Consider the following 19,142-nt stretch of genomic DNA (forward strand, 5'->3'; position numbering starts at 1 on the left):
TATATATATAAATAAAGGACAAAAGCAACTAAAATTAAAATGAAAGCTGAAAATATATAAATAAAAGCTAAATAAAATATTAATAAATGCTATAATAGTATATAAACAATACTAAAATAACACTGTTGAGCATTACATTCACTATAAAAAAAATGTCAGGCCTGGAAATCACTATTTTTACATTTCTGATATTTCCAAGTTCATAATTGTGCATGACTTTCATCTCTTTCTTCTCACATAAAATAATTTCAACTTGTTTTAGTTTGCAAATAGCCGTTATATTATGTCATATATTGTGATGAAGCACCTTGAGCCAGCTCTCGGCCTGTTCTTTGCTCTGTACAGCCAGCACTAGCGCCTCTCCCCCCGGCATGGAGAAACGAAGCTCGTGCTTCTTGCGGCGTCCATCTTTAGGCACGTAGATGACATTGCAGAGATTCAGGGGGAGGTCAACGTGTGGAGAACGATCTTTGGGATTCTTGAAGCACTGTGGAGAACAAATTCTATGTTTAGAGCTTGCCGAATTGACCAGATGTTAGATTGTCTCCCTTTTTTTAACAGTTCCAGTGCGATTCACCTGAAGTCTGTTCTCGTGAATTATTGTTAGCTGCTTAGCCCATTGACCGAAGCGTTTCTTGCGAAGCAGGAATGCACATTTGCGGCAGTCTTTCATTTGACCATCTGGACTCTCCTCTGTAGGCCACTGGTGTGTCCTCTCTCTGCCTTTAGCTTCCTCATCCTCTTCATCGTAGGACTCATAAGAACTGCTGAGTGCATCTGAATCATTGTCTGTTGACATCAACAGATATTATAACTAATCTAGCACATTTTGATAGGCACAAGCATAACAAACAGCACAGGTTCCTTACAGGAGTTTTTGCTGGCCCCGTTCAGTCGAGTTGTTGGGTAATTGTTGTCAGCATCTTCATAATAAGCATCCTCTATTGAGTTTGGAGGGCTGGAGTTACCTGATAAATAAGCACACTGTGTTAGGTTTCATAAATGGCTGTTATTGTGCCTTCTTAGGCTTGAATATGTTTGCACTTACTGCGAGTAGTTATATACTGGGGCGTTGTGCCCGTTCCGAGCGGGACGGCTTCTTCATAGTAATCATCAGGAGGAGGTGTGGTAGGAAGGGGAGGAGGTGTGTCTGTGGGACTCTGGAAAAAACAATTATTAACAAATTCAAAGTTGCATGCTTTAAAATAAAATAAAAAGATTTTTCTGTCTAAAAGACTATTATCATTTTAATTACTCTCATTTGCATACATTGACTGTAAAAAGTGAATTTATTTTCATATTTATTTTAGCTGCCGTAGACTAGTGCTCAAACGTTTTGGTCAGTACGATTTTTTAACACTTGCATTTTAAAGATTGCATTTGTTTGATCAAAAATACAGTAACAAGAGTTGTGAAATATTATTATTATTATTTGAATATATTTTAAAATGTCATTTATTTCAGCAAGCCATGACTATAGTCTTCAGCATCACATGAGCCTTCAGAAATCATCATTCGATGCTCAAGAAACATTTCTTATTATTATCAATGTTGAAACCAGTTATGCTGCTTAATATCTTTGTGGAAACTGTGATACATTTCAGGATTCAGGATTCTTTGATGAACAGAACAATTAAAAGAACAGCATTTATTTGAAATAGAAATAGTTTGTAACATTGCAAATGTCTTTACTGTCCCTTTTGATCAATTGAATGCATCCTCGCTGAATAAAATTACTCTTTTTTATGTTTTTGTATTTCATATATATTCTTGTACCGATTTTGTGGGCGGGTGCTTGGATGCCTCGTCTTGCTCCACATCTTTCATCTCTTCGGGCGAGTCCCTGAGATCCTGCAGGTCACAGTCTGAGAACAAACATCAAAACTGAACAATTACGACACATGCAATTCATATGACATCCTGGAAATATGATTATAACGCAAACAAAGCTGCCATTCTTTCTGCTATTTTTAGCAGCACCTACAGGTGCATCTCAATAAATTAGAATGTTGTGGAAAAGTTCATTTATTTTAGTATTTATGTATAATAACGTTTTAGGCACTGTTTCGCAAAACTAAATTCAGAAAAAATGGGAATGATTTGCACAAATGAACTTTGAGTAAACACAACTATAAACTCACCAAATTCTTCAAACAATGATTCAACAAAGCTGGTACCATTTCCATAGAGAGACGTGTTTATGTATATTAAGTCAGATCCATTCACTATGAAATAAACAAATAAACAAAGTCAGATCCATTCACTATGAAATAAACAAACATAATTGAATTAATTTGCAATATTACAAATGTGATTTACCCTTCACACATAAATTCTTATATGAAATACAAAACAGAATGTCAATCATAACATACACTTTATTCCTATAATTTTTTGGAGTAACATTTTTAGGCTCAGAGTAATTGTGCTGTCTGAAATATTTTGATGTTGCTATAATTATGAATGTGTGGATCTCTTCAGCGGGGCCTTGGCCAAGCGTTTCTGCTCAGCTGTTATGTATTTGCTGCTCAATCTCACCGGATGGCTGCAGCTGTTTGACCAAGTTTCTGACCACACTCATCTTCTCTGCCGTGGCTGAACTCACGCTCTCGTTCTCCAGCAGCTTGAGAAGCAAACTCAGCTCCTTCACCAGGTGCTCCATACCTGCAGAGATTCAAGACAAGGACAGGATCAGGGATCAGAAACATGTTTGCAGAAGATCGCATGGGAAAATCACTAGACTTTTGGGCCCTGTTGCATTTATATACATCAGATGATCTAAATACTTAAGCAACTTTTATATTAACTTTTATTTATTTTCTAATTGTGTAACGGCATTTCCATTCAGCTCATTTGACCTTTTTAAAATCTGTCATGAGGCAAGTCTCAGCTGTTGGACATCTGATTTCTTTGGCTGTTTGTTGAGGAAACCTTGCCAAAATGCCAAACATGATATCCTGAAGGTTTAATGCAACAAACAAGCAAAGACAGGGGTATGACCTGAATTGATTTCTTATGGTAGTGCTCTTCCAAATCTGTGCATGGTGAACAATAGCTGCACTGTTATGAATGGCCTAACAAACACAGGAAACAAGAAACCCCCTAAAGAGAAACAACATTTTTAGAATGTCCTGGAATAAGCATTCACGTATATAGAGCTAGTCAACAATGCACCAGCATTTATAATGGTTGTCTGTAGGTGTGGACATATCTCATTCATATTTGGAAGGAAACCCGAGGAAAAGTAGCTTGAATTTCTGGCCCTGAAAAATATAGTTAGATGCTGGTTTTAAAATGCTGATTGACATTTACTGGTGATTTAATACTTGTTCTCTTTGGGGTCTAAGAGACTCTGAAAAACGTAATTTTTATGTTATGAGAACTGATTATAAATAAAATGTCATCTTGATAATATGCAATAACAATTCCAAAACGGAGGGTTGAAAAAGGAAAATAATATTGATCATTTAAAAATATTTATTTATAATGTAAGTTTAAAAATAATGTAATTATTTAAAATAATTTAATTATTTCAATATTTTATTTGTAAAAAGAGTATATAAGTTCACTCCTGTCAGTTATCATAGCCAGATATAACCTCTATTTTTCTAAAATTTGCTATTTCTGTGCTCATTTTAAAACGACTTCTTGTTATTTTCAATACATTTTTATGTTCAAAGTTAGTAAATAATTGTTCACTGCTTGTTGGCAGTCAATTTCAGTTTTTTATCCTCATGATCAGTGGTGTAGTCTACGTGATACGCAGATATACGGCGTATACCCACTAGGAAAGGTGAAGGATTTCCGTATGCCCACTTAAAAAAAGCACGACGATACGTAACAACATCGTTTTGTAACAGAACTTTCACACGTTCATTCATAAATTCACCCCGTCCATGTTGCGAAGCACCTACTTCTTTAAAATCACGCCGTGTTTCTGTTGATGACCAGTGCTATTGCGCAATTCTTGCGCAGCATTGAATGTGAATCACTAAAGGAGATATGAAACGAAGGCAAACTCAACCTACACTCAGTGTTTTCATAAGCCTGCCCCTGAAGCTGCAGCAATGACACAAATCGCTTGAATGTTTTAATTGGTTTCGGTGTTTTCGTAAGCCTGCCCCTGAAGCTGCTGCTGCGTTAGCTGCAGCAGATGACACGGATCGCTTGAATGTGCTTAAAAAATGTGCAAATAATTAGGTTTCGTGAGGACGCACCAGTGGCCCCATCGGAGCAGTGACAGATCAGTCAACTGTCCCGAGCGTCTTTCACACTGGCCTCTGGACATCAGAGAGTCACTACCTGACATGGTCATGAGCAAATATGTTAGCTTTGCTTGGCGGCATAAAGGAAAAGTATGCAATTATTTGTAAATTTAACTGTCTGAAAACGAAAGTAAATGAAGGGAGTTGAAAGATTTCTTATCCTGTGGCACCCTCTAGTGGACTGCAGTTGTCCTCTAGAGAGGGCATTTTTGCTCAGCCAATGCAAGTCTATGGGAAATCTTTGATTTTTGATAATTATTTATAGAAAACTTGAAGTCTTATCAGCTAGAAAAGATATAGAAACAAACTACAGATCAGGTCCAATGTCTCTGACGAGTTTGGTGCCTGTAGCATTAAAGCCCTAGAAGGATATACAGTACAGTTGAAAATTATTGGTCTCAGGAGAATAATAATAAGTTTAAATAGTATAACAGTATGTTGGCTTTCTCAAGCCAACATAGATAATAACAAACTACAGATCAGGTCCAATGTCTCTGACGAGTTTGGTGCCTGTAGCATTAAAGCCCTAGAAGGATATACAGTACAGTTGAAAATTATTGGTCTCAGAAGAAGAATAATAAGTTTAAATAGTATAACAGTATGTTGGCTTTCTCAAGGCAACATAGCTAATAACTTAAGTAATGTTAGTCTGGTGGATCAGTGAATGCGAGAGAAGGGGAGAGATAACACACATACTGTGTATGTGTCTACAGCAGTTAAACCCAATACAATGTTTATATCTCCTTGTTTCAGATGATGAGAGAGATGAGAACTCCTGACCAACCTTGTGGACTGAAAGTCAGGCTAGGGAATTTAAAAACAGGCACTCTTAAATGTGCATTGAAAATTGCCAACTGATAAAACCTATTCTCCAGAGACCATATTCTTAAGATAACTGTAACTGGCTGAGTTAAATGATTAACACTAAACAGTAAGAAATCAGTCCAGTCTCCCCAGCTGTAAATGTCATTGGCTGTTAAAGTCTTCTGTTGCTTATAATAAATTGACATGTTGATATCACATAAGCAGTCTTTCAGAATGCTCTCAGTTACATAGATGCATATTGTATGAATTAGTGAGTGTGGTGGTGCTTATGGGGTGTCGCTGTGGGACGGTGAGTATGACACTACAAAAAACTAGACTACACCACTGCTCATGATACATCTGCTTACTCTCAGTCTTCTCTTGCCAGTTGCATTCTGGGAAACCTAGTTCAATCCAAAGTCACCTGAAGCAGTTTCAGTAAACAGTGACATACACGAGGCTCACTCTCTGATATAATCATATGACACTGATTCCATTTGATTGCACTTTGAGAATGATGAATGTATCTTTCTAATCGCCCTAATGTTACTTTTTGAATGTTCACTGAACCTTCTTAAACTAATAAGTAGTAACATAAAAAAAAAACATTAGATGATCATCCAACTAAAATGTTCAAAAAAAGTTAACAATCTAAAAATAAATGTTTTTGAGTTAACGTTCTGAGAACGTTATTAAAGACCAGATAACTTTGAACAAAGGTTCTATTAACATAACTGGAAGAAGTTTAATAACTTTAAGAAAACTTTGCCAGAACATTAGCCAAAGTTCTAAGAACGTTCCCTGTTAGCTGGGAAACAGATTAAAGAGATCAGAGCATCTTTCATGCTAGGGAATAGAAAGCAGTGGTAAGTACCTGACAACTCGTTTCTTTCATACAGAAACACATGTAAGCACTTCACACCACACCCGGACTCTGTTCAAAAGAGAGGGATGGGAAAAGAAAAGCCTCTTTTCAAGGCTACCTGCCACACATTTAGCTTTGCTGATCTAGGAATTATTATTCTTGGCCACAAGTAATTACTGCAATATGTGACCTTCCTTACGCATTTGCCCTGACAGAGTTTTTTTTCTATCTGTCTGGACGAGATCAAAAAACCTGTTGCATAGCTCATGATCTTTCTTTTCTAGACCCTCACCGCTCTGAAAACAAACACTGCTTTGAAGCAGAGCTCGCAAACCGCTAAGCAAACGGGGAATTCAAAATAAAGGATATTTTCTGAGCTTGCACTTCTATTTTGAGGATCATCCTGTTCATTTAATATTTCTTGGTATGCAAATGTGCGATCTACAGTACATGTAACAGAGTCCATGTTAAACATATTAATGATAATATAAATAGTACCTGAAAATAGTGCAGTTAAAAGCTGCTTAGTAATAATTAGGCTAAATATTAAACAATATAGTCTACATTAAATATTACATTTTAGCATTACTCGTTACTTATAAATTGTAGAGTGAGGGTCAATGAAACAATGAAGAATGTAAGAGAACTTGTGTCAGCATATTTACTTAGAGGGCTGTAAAAATGTGCTCTTTAACAAAAAAAACTATCCTGTGTAAGATGATGCAAGATAAACAGTGGTATGAGGCCACAAATGTACTTCAGTGGCTGAAATAAAACTGAAAATAACACCACTGATTTCTATTACTAGGTGACTTTGTGTTGTGCCATTTTTAAGGAATACTATATTTCACCCAAAAATGAAAATTTGCTGACAATTGACTCACACTCAGGACATCCAAGATGTAGATGAGTTTGTTTCTTCATCTGGAGAACACCAATGGATCCTCTGAATTAAATGATGGATTTATTTCTAACAAACACGCTGCTTTTCACTTCACAAGACTTTCATTGATTGTGGATTATAATGATATTTTTATCAGCTGTTTGGACTCTCATTCTGACGGCACCCATTCACTGCAGAGGATCCTTTGGTGAGCAAGTGATGTAATGCTAAATGTATCCAAATCTGTTCTGATGAAGAAACAAAAGTTGCATCCCAATTTGCATACTTATGCACAATTCTATGCCGTTTTTAGTGTGATTAGTGTGTTCGCACTGCAGCAAGAAAAAGTGCATTTCAAATGTCCAGATGATGCAATTAAGTTCCTGAAAAAAAGTGTGGAAGACTCTGATGTTGGATGATAAAATAACCTTATATAATAGGTTGTGCTGTCAAACGATTAATCGCGATTAATCGCATCCAAAATAAACGTTTTTGTTTACATAATATATGTTTGTGTACTGTGTATATTTATTATGCATATATAAAGACACACACATACAGCATATATTTTGAAAATATTTACATGTGTTTACATGTATATATTGATATTCATATAAATTATATCATATATAAATATATTTAATATATAAACGTAACATATTTTTCTTAAATATATACATGCATGTGTGTGTATTTACATATACATAATTAATATACACAGTACACATATATTATGTAAACAAAAACTTTTATTTTGGATGCGATTAATCGCGATTAATCGTTTGACAGCACTAATAATAAGTACATAGAATAAGTGCATAGTGTATAGTGCTTCATTTGGGACACAACTGAACTCATCTACATCATCTATGTACAAAAATTCCAATCATAGTAAGTCTAATCAGTTTTAAAACAACAACAACAACGAAAGTCCACAAATCTGATAATTCTAGATAAATTAAAACATATATTCCCGAATAAACATCTAAGTGCATATTATTTAAAACATGCATTTCAAAAGATTAAGTGGTTCAATCAATGAAATATAATATTACTCTATAGGACTGGAACCTTCCTGGCTGTTTGACAACAAAGGAGAACCCATATAATTCACAATGCAGATTTCCAAACGCCTTTGCAGTTCTGTCAGCAGAGCACAAACACAGAGCTGACAGAGATAAAGAAAGCAAACCAATTATTTGCTCACCGGTCTCAACGGCTGAACGAGATGAGAAACCCACCATTTTCAGACAAAACCAAAACTGAGCTGTGATGTGCTGAGGAGGATTTTTGTGAGCTCTTTACTCTCTCAGTTCATCCTCATTGGTGTGATTCCTGTGGGGATGTCTGCACTGGATCAACCCTCTCTCACTCACTCTCATTTTCTCTCTTCTCCGTCCACCACATTACTCTCTACAGTCTATAGCTAAAAAAAATATAAACTGTAAAATGTATTAAAAATGTACATTTTAAAAATAGAAATACATTTTAAATACTTTTTGTTTTTTTACAGTTGAAGCTACAATGGGAACTTTTTCTGAGTAATTAACTTCCATATTAAACGTAGGGGTGGGCGATATACCGGTAGACATGATTAACCGGTAGAAATTTGTCAACCGGTAGAGATTTTGGACTATCGTCTCTATCGCAGTTACATGCTCACATGATGTTGCTGTGCTACGTGGTCACGAAAACGTATTGTTTGCACACGTTTTGTGCTTTAAAAACAAGTGATTTTAAGCTGTTGAAATGCAATCAGCAGCAAAAAAAAATGTATTTCACTATATGCACGCGCCGTTTGAGAGACTGTTTCTGAGTGTTGTCAAAGAGGCGCACGCATGTGAAGACAATGCTCATAGAGCAAGTTATATTTGCAGCTCATCAGGCCTTAAACGGTTAAATACACACACTTGTATGTGTCAAAATGCCTGTCTTAGCAAGTATCCTTGTAAACAGTAATTTAGGTCTTAAAGGGTTAGTTCACCCACAAATTAAAATTCTGTCATTAATTACTCACCCTCCTGTTGTTCCAAACCCATAAGACCTTCGTTCATCTTCGGAACACAATTTAAGTGACGCATTCCACACGTGACGCAGTAGAGATGAAAATGTGGAATAAAGTCGTTATTTTTGTTTTCTTTGCGCAAAAAAGTATTCTCGTAGCTTCGTAACTTTACAGTTGAACCGCTGATGTCACACAGACTACTTTGTCGATCATCTTGGTACTTTTCTGGACCTTGAACGTGGTAGTTACCTTGCTGTCTATGTGAGGGTCAGAGAGCTCTCAGATTTCATCAAAAATATCTTAAATTGTGTTCCGAATTTCATTTTTGGGTGAACTAACCCTTTAAGTGAAAGCAAACAGCTGAGAAAGAAAACGTAACAGTATACTGGATCCGGGCAGCTCTTAAAGTGACAGAGTCTAATATTCCTGCTGTCTGTCATTCATGTTAATCAAACAACAGTGAGAAAAAATCTCTCACTGCTCTTGACTAAATCACTTTTGTAACTTTAATACGAAGAAATATATATTTAATTTACACAGTGAAGAATAGGCAGTGTTTTATACATTTGATTACTTTATAAAATGTAGAATTTTTATTTCTATTTCTATTATTTTTGTCTGTTTTATTTAGTAAAAATAAAGTGTATTGTACGCTTTATTTTTACTAAATTGTATATGTACTAGTGTATGTTTTATTTAAAGCAAAAATAAGTGTATTGTGAAATATATTGTTACTGTGAAATAAAATTACACATACTGTGATTTAAGATTTTAGTTATATCGCCCACCCCTATTAAACAGTTGTAAATTTGTGATCCTTCTTCCTCAAATCCAAAACAAACTAAATTTCACTTTCAAATCTTAAAGAGTGCAAGATCTCCAAAAGGCATCACTCTAAATCACACAGCCAATGATAAGCTATCTTTCAGTTGTCTTTCACTGAGTTTGCTTAATGGCCAGTAAACTCCTCCTAAGAGTTTTCCTCTCTCTCAGAGAGCAGGAAACGTGAATGTCTATGTGTCCGTTAGGGGAAACAAGAAAAAGAGAGGGGCGGAAGAAGAGTAGGAGGCGGAAACTCAGAGAGCAGAGAGTAGGATGACTCTGTTATTGTACTGAGAGCGGCGCAATCACAACTCCAGGGCCGCAGCTCTCCAGAGGGCCATTGTCTGGGTGTGCACTCGCTGACACGGGCGAGGGAGTGACCCGTTACTTTTCCGAGCAACTCAAGTTCCCACACAACACCCTCTGTGCCTCTGTGTCTTCTGCTGGCCATGTTTCTCTCTGGAAACTGGGTCAAGTTTGTGGAACTAAGCACAGTCAGCTCAGTTACAGCTATTCTGAAGGCTCGCCTGTTTTTGCTGCCGTGCATCTCGTGTGTAATGTGTGGGAATGTGAGGCTTTTGAACCCCGTCTAACTGCTTCAGTGGCTCTTTTAATGTGTCTGTGCTGTCTGCTGGCTCTCACAAACCAAAGACACACTGTATTTAAGTTAAAAGTGACCAGCTGAAAATAAAGACTTCTCTCATCAGCACTTTTATAAGTCATATACGCATGTAATGAAGAAGATTAAGTGATCCAACTAGAGCAGACCAGTTTCTAGCCAGTTTTTTAGCTTGAACACTTTTCTAATCAGTAATTTGTTATAAAATCCAACACTGCCATTACACAACTTTTCAGATAGAAACAATTCATATTCAAATGTCATTCACATAAATGCATTATAATTATGTATATAAATAACTTTTTACTTTGTCAGGTGAGAAACACACAGCATTTTAAGCTTAACAGTTCGACAAAAATACCTATTAAATACCAAGTAAACGAATGGGACTATAGTTCACAAAACATCTTAAAGATAATTAATAACTATTCATGTTATTATTTAATTAATTATATATATTTTTTTTAAATGTACATTTTTTAATGATTTTCAATTATTTTTTTAAATGATAAATTATTACAAATATAAAAAAAGTATTAAAATAAAAAATGCAAATTATTTATCTACTATTATTAATTATTAGATTATTTAGAATGAACTATATATAATAAATAGTTATATATAAAACGTGTGAGTGTGTATGTATGTATATATATATATATATATATATATATATACTGATTAGATTAATAGTAATAATAATTAACTATTATTACATTTTTATATATTATCTTTTGTAATTCATATTATATAATTACTATTAATATGAAAACTTGAAATTAAAATGTGAAATTAAATAGAAGAATTTTAAAGGGGTCATATGATGCTTTTTTAAAGATCATTATTTGGTGTAACAATAGATAAAACACATGCATACACACGATTATTTAGATATACTCTTATTTCATTTATAGTAGTAAATTTTAATATTTTAATAATTTGTTTTATTGTTTCAATTCAGTTAGTAAATAAGTATAAAAAAACAGTATCTGTCAACCTACAGATCAAACAACCAAGTTGCTTTTTTATCTTGGGAATCCACAATACAGCAATTTACATTCAAACAAAAAAATTGAAAAAAAAAAAAACTTGCTTTGTATAGACTGGGCACATTCCAAATGAACTTTCATTGAGTGGCTCGGCAAAGTAGCTAGACAATGTGGCATTGTGAGTTCCAAAATTACACGATGACATCACCTTTGAGGAAAAGAGGACAATGCAGCACATAGCATTCAAAAATGCAGTGCAAACATTCATTCCCTCAAATACAACACTGAACACAATCACAAATACACTAACACTTACAAAACAAATTCTAGGGAAAGCAGCTGTGCGGTCTTGAGGCAAGGGCATTGTGGGTAAGGGGATATGTCCTGCAGCTGTAGCTTCCTGTCTAGGCTGACGACAGCAGTTTCTATCATCCCTAACCTTCTGCTTCCTATTCCTCTCTTCCACACACCCCCAAAAATGACATACCATCAGTCCTCCGTTAACTAGCACGCTCTCTCTCAGCTCCAGACCCTCCCATCTGGAGCGCTTACAACAAAACACTACAAAAACCATAGAACATCATATCTACAACACACACCACTGGTGCCTGTTTAGTGGTCATATCCACAGACCATGCTGGGTTTCTCTTGTATCAGTGAGGAATGAGGGTTCAGATCCTACAAGCTTCATATGCAGAATACCTCGACCACACGATCCTTAAAAAAGCTTATCAGCTGTCTGATTCAGGGTGGGTGGACGTCACATGCCATAGCTATACAGGACGCACAAGCAGGGCTGATACATAAAGGCAGCTTTGATGAACACCAGTCAAGGTCACATGGAGGCCACATGGAAATAAGTGCGAGATGGCTATAATTTAATGCTCAGTATTTTAGTGGATGACAGCTCGCTGGGTGGGGTCAATTACAGAGGAACAACAGGCCACATAATTGAAAGGGAAGGGATGAAGGCTTTGAGGATGACAACATGGTTATTGATGGCTTAATGAGCTTGGGAAAAAATCCTCCTGCAACAAGTTGCTGTACATTGTGGTTGTCTGAACACATGCTGAATGAGGTTGTGTGCCATTTAGAATTAAATTCCAATTCAAAGAAATGCAGTTTTTAACCAGAAAACAATGTTTGTTGAGAAGTGTTTTTATGTTATGAAGAGAGAGAATCACAGAATGTTGAGAGACATACAGTTACAGACAGACAGACAGACAGACAGACAGATAGATAGATAGATAGATAGATAGACAGACAGACAGACAGAAACAGATAGGGCAGGCAGGCAGACAGGCAGGCAGACAGACAGACAGACAGACAGACAGACAGACAGACAGACAGACAGACAGACAGACAGACAGACAGACAGACAGACAGACAGACAGACAGACAGACAGACAGACAGACAGACAGACAGACAGACAATAGATAGATAGACAGACAGACAGACAGAGACAGATAGGGCAGGCAGGCAGACAGGCAGGCAGACAGACAGACAGACAGACAGACAGACAGATAGATAGATAGATAGATAGATAGATAGATAGATAGATAGATAGATAGATAGATAGATAGATAGATAGATAGATAGATAGATAGATAGATAGATAGATAGATAGATAGATAGATAGATAGATAGATAGATAGATAGATAGATAGATAGATAGATAGATAGATAGATAGATAGATAGATAGATAGATAGATAGATAGATAGATAGATAGATAGATAGATAGATAGATAGATAGATAGATAGATAGATAGATAGATAGATAGATAGATAGATAGATAGATAGATAGATAGATAGATAGATAGATAGATAGATAGATAGATAGATAGATAGATAGATAGATAGATAGATAGATAGATAGATAGATAGATAGATAGATAGATAGATAGATAGATAGATAGATAGATAGATAGATAGATAGATAGATAGATAGATAGATAGATAGATAGATAGATAGATAGATAGATAGATAGATAGATAGATAGATAGATAGATAGATAGATAGATAGATAGATAGATAGATAGATAGATAGATAGATAGATAGATAGATAGATAGATAGATAGATAGATAGATAGATAGATAGATAGATAGATAGACAGACAGACAGACAGACAGACAGACAGATAGATAGATAGATAGTTTATATACAAGTTCATGCACTGTGCAACCACTGAAATTTGATGTTTCATTTAAAGTCCTAAATGTCTTTCCACCCCAAGAGATGTTTTCTGGTTGGAGGATAATGCTAACATTTCAGATTCTGTAAACCACAGAGATGACAGTTTTATTCATTGGCATTCAAACTCACACTTTCTCTTACATAAAAAATTGGAGGATTGAATGTCTCTTCGAGATTTGCAACCAAGTATTATGCAGTTGCATTATGATACTCTGCAACTAATCAGAAAATGAACAGCAGTCAAGAGACACTAACACTAACCTGCTCATCAGCACAAAGTACATCAAAACATCAAAATGAATACGACAATGCCAAATCAAGAGAAGTGTCAGCTCATTATCAGGTGGGATTTAAAGTGAAGGAGCAGAGTAGCCTGTTGCTATATCTTTTCCAATCTTCTCTGTTTCTGCACTGCAATCATAAGACTTCAGGCACGCAGTCATGAGAGTTGAATTTGTACATTATACACAATAACAACCCTGGCTGTAAAATCTTTTATTTTAATTTCAGTGTTAGCAATTTTGTAATGTGCTTTTGGCATTTTTCTATTTAGTGTTAAGTTATTTTTTAATCAGTTTTAGGTCTATTAAAATAAGTACATCAGCTTATACTTACTTATTTAAATGTTGCCCATGCAAAATTTCCATCAAAAATCAAAAGGCTTTTCCATCTAATTTTAATTTTTTTCATCTTTATTTCAATTTACAATGTTTTAAATAGTTTTAGTTTTAATTTTAGTTAATAACAGCACTGATCTAGCAGGTGGAAGATTGGACTGTTTGAAAGTATCCTTCAATCACTGATGATGACTTTTTTCTTAAAGGGACAGTTCACCCAAAAATGTATATACTGTCATCATTTCTGTCCATTATTTTGCTCCAAATATGTATGACTTTCTTTATACTGTGGAACACACAAGAAGTCATTCTGAAAAAGTGTTTTTATGTCCACACAATCAAATTCAATGGAGTCTGATGTTGTTTTGGACTTTCGATGTATAGACAAAAACAGTTGAGACATGTTTAGAAAGACCCAGAAAGCTAAAACATAAATGCAAATCTTTCTTGAAATTCTTATCATTCAGTTATAATTACTGCTCCTTCCCATATCTTGGCTGCTACTTTGCATGACTAATGGGATTGAGGAAGGTTGATTAGGAAAAGCTCTTCCAGCTTTATCCCAGGCCTCAGCATCTGACCTTCTTTCATTAAGGGGTTAATACATTGGTCATCCACAGCAAGCCCCTGTGATGACTGCCTTTGATTTCCACTCTTTGAGGACACGAGTGTGGAAGGGCCTACAGGGTCGCACACAAGGACCTATCCGGCCCCTGTGTAATGAGTAATGATGCTGAAATTTCAGCTTTGCATCACAGGAATAAATTACACATTAAATTGTATTAAAACACAAAAGCTTTTGTAAATTGTAATAATAATAATTCACAATACTATACTTTTTTTACCGTATTTCTGATCAGTTAAATGCAGCCTTGTAGTACAAGAGACTTCAATAAAAACATTTAAAAATAAATAATAATAAAATATAAAAAATGTTTCAAAAAATGTATTTAAAATGTAAAAATTACTGACCCCAAACTTTTGCAGTAGCATATAACAAATCACCAATAATTCATAGGGTTAGAGCACACAGACCCTACAGTTTTCACAAAGTTTAAAGGTGTAAGGTTCACCACTAATGCTCGTAACAAGAAGCAAGCAAACACTTAAATGGGCATTTCCAAAATCCCCCCCATAACTAAAAACAGCAACAAGTAGCTGATGGGCTGTTTTTTCCTGGCATCCATGCAAACAAACTCAGAGTTGAACACATTCTCAAGCGGATTTCCTGCATGAGGGGCAAGGAAGTCTTCTTTCAGATCATAGCCATATCATGCTGAACTGGCCTTCAACCAGCTCAGAACAGCAGGATGAAGGAGCTGATAGCTGGCTCAGTGGAAAGTGAGGGACATGGAGAATACAGGATGAGAGGATGAGATTTTTTTTGTATATTTTATAGCAGTAATGCACAATTTGTCAGCATGGTTGAGAAAGGTCTTGTTTTTTCAATATAATGAGGAGGTGTATTAATATAACAGAAAGAAATGAGAAGAACAATTTGTAGTCAATATAAGCAGCCTTTTGATTTTAAAAAGGTGAATTTTAAGTCTATTTATTAAAGGAACACAAGGCTCATTTTCCAACTGCCCTGGAGTTAAACAGTTGAGTTTTACCGTTTTCGAATCCATTCAGCCGATCTCCGGGTCTGGCGGTAGCACTTTTAGCTGTAACTTAGCATAGATCATTGAATCTGATTAGACCGTTAGCATCTCGCTCAAAAATTACCAAAGAGTTTTGATATTTTTCATATTTAAAACTTGACTCTTCTGTAGTTACATCGTGTACTAAGACCGACGGAAAATTAAAAGTTGCGATTTTCTAGGCCGATATGGCTAGGAACTATACGATATGGCTAGTAAATATACATGATATTACGCAGAGCCTGAAAATAGGCTAACTTCCGCCAACATAACCAACGTGACCACCTGCTTGCACAGGGTGCGTGCTGGGGACTATTTTCAGGCGCTGCGTAATATATACATGATAGATTTAAAGTATGCATTTAAGATCAAATAAATTTTAGAATTCATATATTTTAGATTTTATTTACTGTAGAAAATCGTAACAACAGGGTTGACTATTCAAGATTGTCCCCTACTTGAAGGGTTCACATGCTGAAATGGTGATGATGTAATTATGATGTCAGTATGTTTTTTTAAGGAATTGTACATCTTTTCCATAAAGAGGAGTTATGATGCTAACAAAATTGGCACATATTATTTGGCACAGACATATATATATTAGTGCTGTCAAACGATTAATCGCGATTAATCGTTAAATTAATATAAATATTGACATGTAAATACATGTAAATATTTTCAAAATATATAGGCCTACGGTATGTGTGTGTATTTATATATACATAATAAATATACTCAGAACACATATATTATGCAAACAAAAACTTTTATTTTGGATGTGATTAATCGTTTGACAGCACTAATATATATATATATATATATATATACTAAACTATATAAAAATGGTTATAATTGTAAATGCTAATAAGGCATAGTAATTAATGAAATAATTATTTACACTTATGTTCATAAGGGAAACAAAAAGCCATCCTTTTCGTGAAATTACCCTAGTCTGACACAGATGACATGTTTTCATTCATCCATTAAGATATTAAGCATCTATTGCATCACTAACAGAACTGTGCAACTGTGTATTGATAAGGTTTACTTTTTATCCAAAAAAATATGATTGTGTACAGAGGCGTCGTGCGCATTCAAAGTGAGGGGGGCACGTGCCCCCTCAGATTTCTGAGCCAAGTGGATTTTGAATGCAGCATCCAAAAGACAAAAAAATAGCTGAATTATTTTTTTATTTTTTTTTATTTGATATAATCCCACCAGCGTGATTAGATCGTTCAGTGCGTCATAGCGTCATATCATCAGCTGCTAAATTCAAATCTGCGTTCGCTGGCTGGCGCTGACCCAGACAGACGCGTTTGTACAGTGCTGCATTATAACCAATCACACACGATTCTGTTGAGCTTATGAATGCAATGACCAATCAGAGACGTTCAGATGAGTCATCGCTGAAACGAGGTGTTTTGTTCACTTGCTCGCTGACTGAATTATCCGGCGAATTATCTCATCAGAAACAACAAAGTGCAGATGTGCGTACGAATGTAAGTAAGATATTCGTTTCACAATGTAAACAGCTTCAGTGATTTTAATGGGAGTTTTTGAGAGTGCCTGAACTCTAGCTAGACTGAATGAAAATGTTCTTTGATAATGTATGTTCTTTGCTCTCTGTTAAATGAAAGTGTTATAATTAGTAACTTATAATATTGTTATTAAATAAATTCACATTAAATACAAAGTCAGTCGTATTAAACATATTTTATGGCATGACAGCCATATCTGCTGCTTAAGTAAAAAGTCGGGTTTTTAGGCTATGTGTAGTTAATAGATTACACTATTAGTCTAGTTTGCCCATCACCATTTATTGATCAAATAACATAATCTATAAAGGTGCAAAACGCATTTACTTACACATATTTGAGAATCGAGAGATTTCCAGATATAGGCTAGTTAACACGTTTGGAAATATTTCGAACAAAAAGACAAAATAAATAAATAAAACATAAGCCTATATCAGTTATACAGTGCTATTGTGGCTGCTGTGTGTCACATTGTCATGTGGCATGACCCCCCGCCCCCACGTGCCCCCCATAGACTGTATAGTGCCCCCTCAAAAATCATGAGTGCATGACGCTCCTGATTGTGTAATAACATCAGATTCACCTGCACAGGTACACAGGAAAGGTGTGATTGCCTTTCTTTAGCAGTCTAATGATAAAAAGCTAAAATAATCCATTATTACTTATTTCGAAGACGATAACTGTAAGGCTAGTTTCGTATGAAAAACAAATCTTACTTACAAGTGGAATCGGTGATCTCCATGTCGAAAAGAATAGTTTTCTTGAGTAGCCTACTCCGTAACAGACTTCAGCAGCCCCTCACTGTAATGTACACTAGCATCTTGTGCACCGCGCGTGTGGCCAACACTACACTTTTGACAGGGGCGCGTGCAGACCACTCCACATCTCTGCTCATCCGGGTCCTAGTGCTCGTCAGGTAGTATAAGTTCCTAGCGTAAAACAACGTCATCCTGCTGGTCTGTTTAACCTTCTGATGCGTGAATTATCATTTATACCAAAACAGTGTATTTGGTTAGAGTTACTCATCGGTTCACTGTAAGGCCGCAGTAAATATGCCTACATGGCGTATCAGCATTTGCATTTGAATTTATCCTGTCATTAAAAAAATAAATAAATATATATATATATATATATATATATATATACACAGTATATATGTATATAAAGAAGATATAGTCCACACATCAGAGAGGCAGTCGAATCACACTTATGGGTCGAGGTCAAAGGTAATCATTCAAGATGGTTTGATTTAACAGTTTATGATTAAACATCAACATGATTTTTGATGTTAAAGTTTGGCACCCTCCAGAGGTAGAGGAATTACAAGGTCTTTATACAGTTATGAAATATCAAATCATGTAATTGGCACTAAATATACACGAGAAAAACGAATATTTTCATAAAAAGGAAAATGCAGCACAGATAGTGATATCTAGCCTACCTAATATTAGGCCTTTCTAATTTACAATAGTAGAAAGTTTTGCAAAAAATAAAATAAAATAATGCTTTTTGGCTTTAATTCTTTTTTTTTTTTTTGTGATTGATCATAACCCAAAATGTGCCACATAGCAAAATAATGGGGAATAATTTATATTTCATTAAAATTAAAGTTTCTGAATACAAGTTTATGGCACGGTTTTAATAGTCAATTAAAACTAAAACTACAACCACAAAACATGTTTGTTACTTACATTAAATAAAATAAACCAAACCTTAAACTTATTTTATTTTAAACAATTTGTTGTACTATAACTAAAGCTAAAACTAAAATGAAAACTATATACTAATACTAGACATAAAAAAATACAACTAATAAAAATAAATAAAAGTAATAAAAATAAATGAGCTATTCAAATGTCAAAACATACAACAAAATGACTAAAATTATAATAAAACAG

General features: G+C 35.1%; 1 protein-coding gene across 1 annotated transcript in view; it reads right to left on the bottom strand.

The window, feature by feature from the left end:
- Window positions 1-18,123, bottom strand: part of LOC107673819 (actin filament-associated protein 1-like 1) — a 24,891-nt gene extending 6,768 nt beyond the window's left edge. The window contains exons 1-8 of the mRNA XM_016467617.1: window positions 17,965-18,123; window positions 2,539-2,664; window positions 2,142-2,225; window positions 1,777-1,865; window positions 1,049-1,160; window positions 870-968; window positions 578-789; window positions 308-487 (exon numbers count right to left, since the gene is read on the bottom strand). Coding sequence (XP_016323103.1) covers window positions 308-487; window positions 578-789; window positions 870-968; window positions 1,049-1,160; window positions 1,777-1,865; window positions 2,142-2,225; window positions 2,539-2,664; window positions 17,965-17,986 — 924 coding nt within the window. The 5' untranslated portion in view covers window positions 17,987-18,123. The remainder of the gene's footprint in view (window positions 1-307; window positions 488-577; window positions 790-869; window positions 969-1,048; window positions 1,161-1,776; window positions 1,866-2,141; window positions 2,226-2,538; window positions 2,665-17,964) is intronic.
- Window positions 18,124-19,142: the final 1,019 nt, after the last annotated feature.

Source organism: Sinocyclocheilus anshuiensis, unplaced genomic scaffold (assembly GCF_001515605.1).
Source record: "Sinocyclocheilus anshuiensis isolate Anshui unplaced genomic scaffold, SAMN03320099.WGS_v1.1 scaffold700, whole genome shotgun sequence".
Taxonomy (NCBI): Eukaryota; Metazoa; Chordata; class Actinopteri; order Cypriniformes; family Cyprinidae; genus Sinocyclocheilus; species Sinocyclocheilus anshuiensis.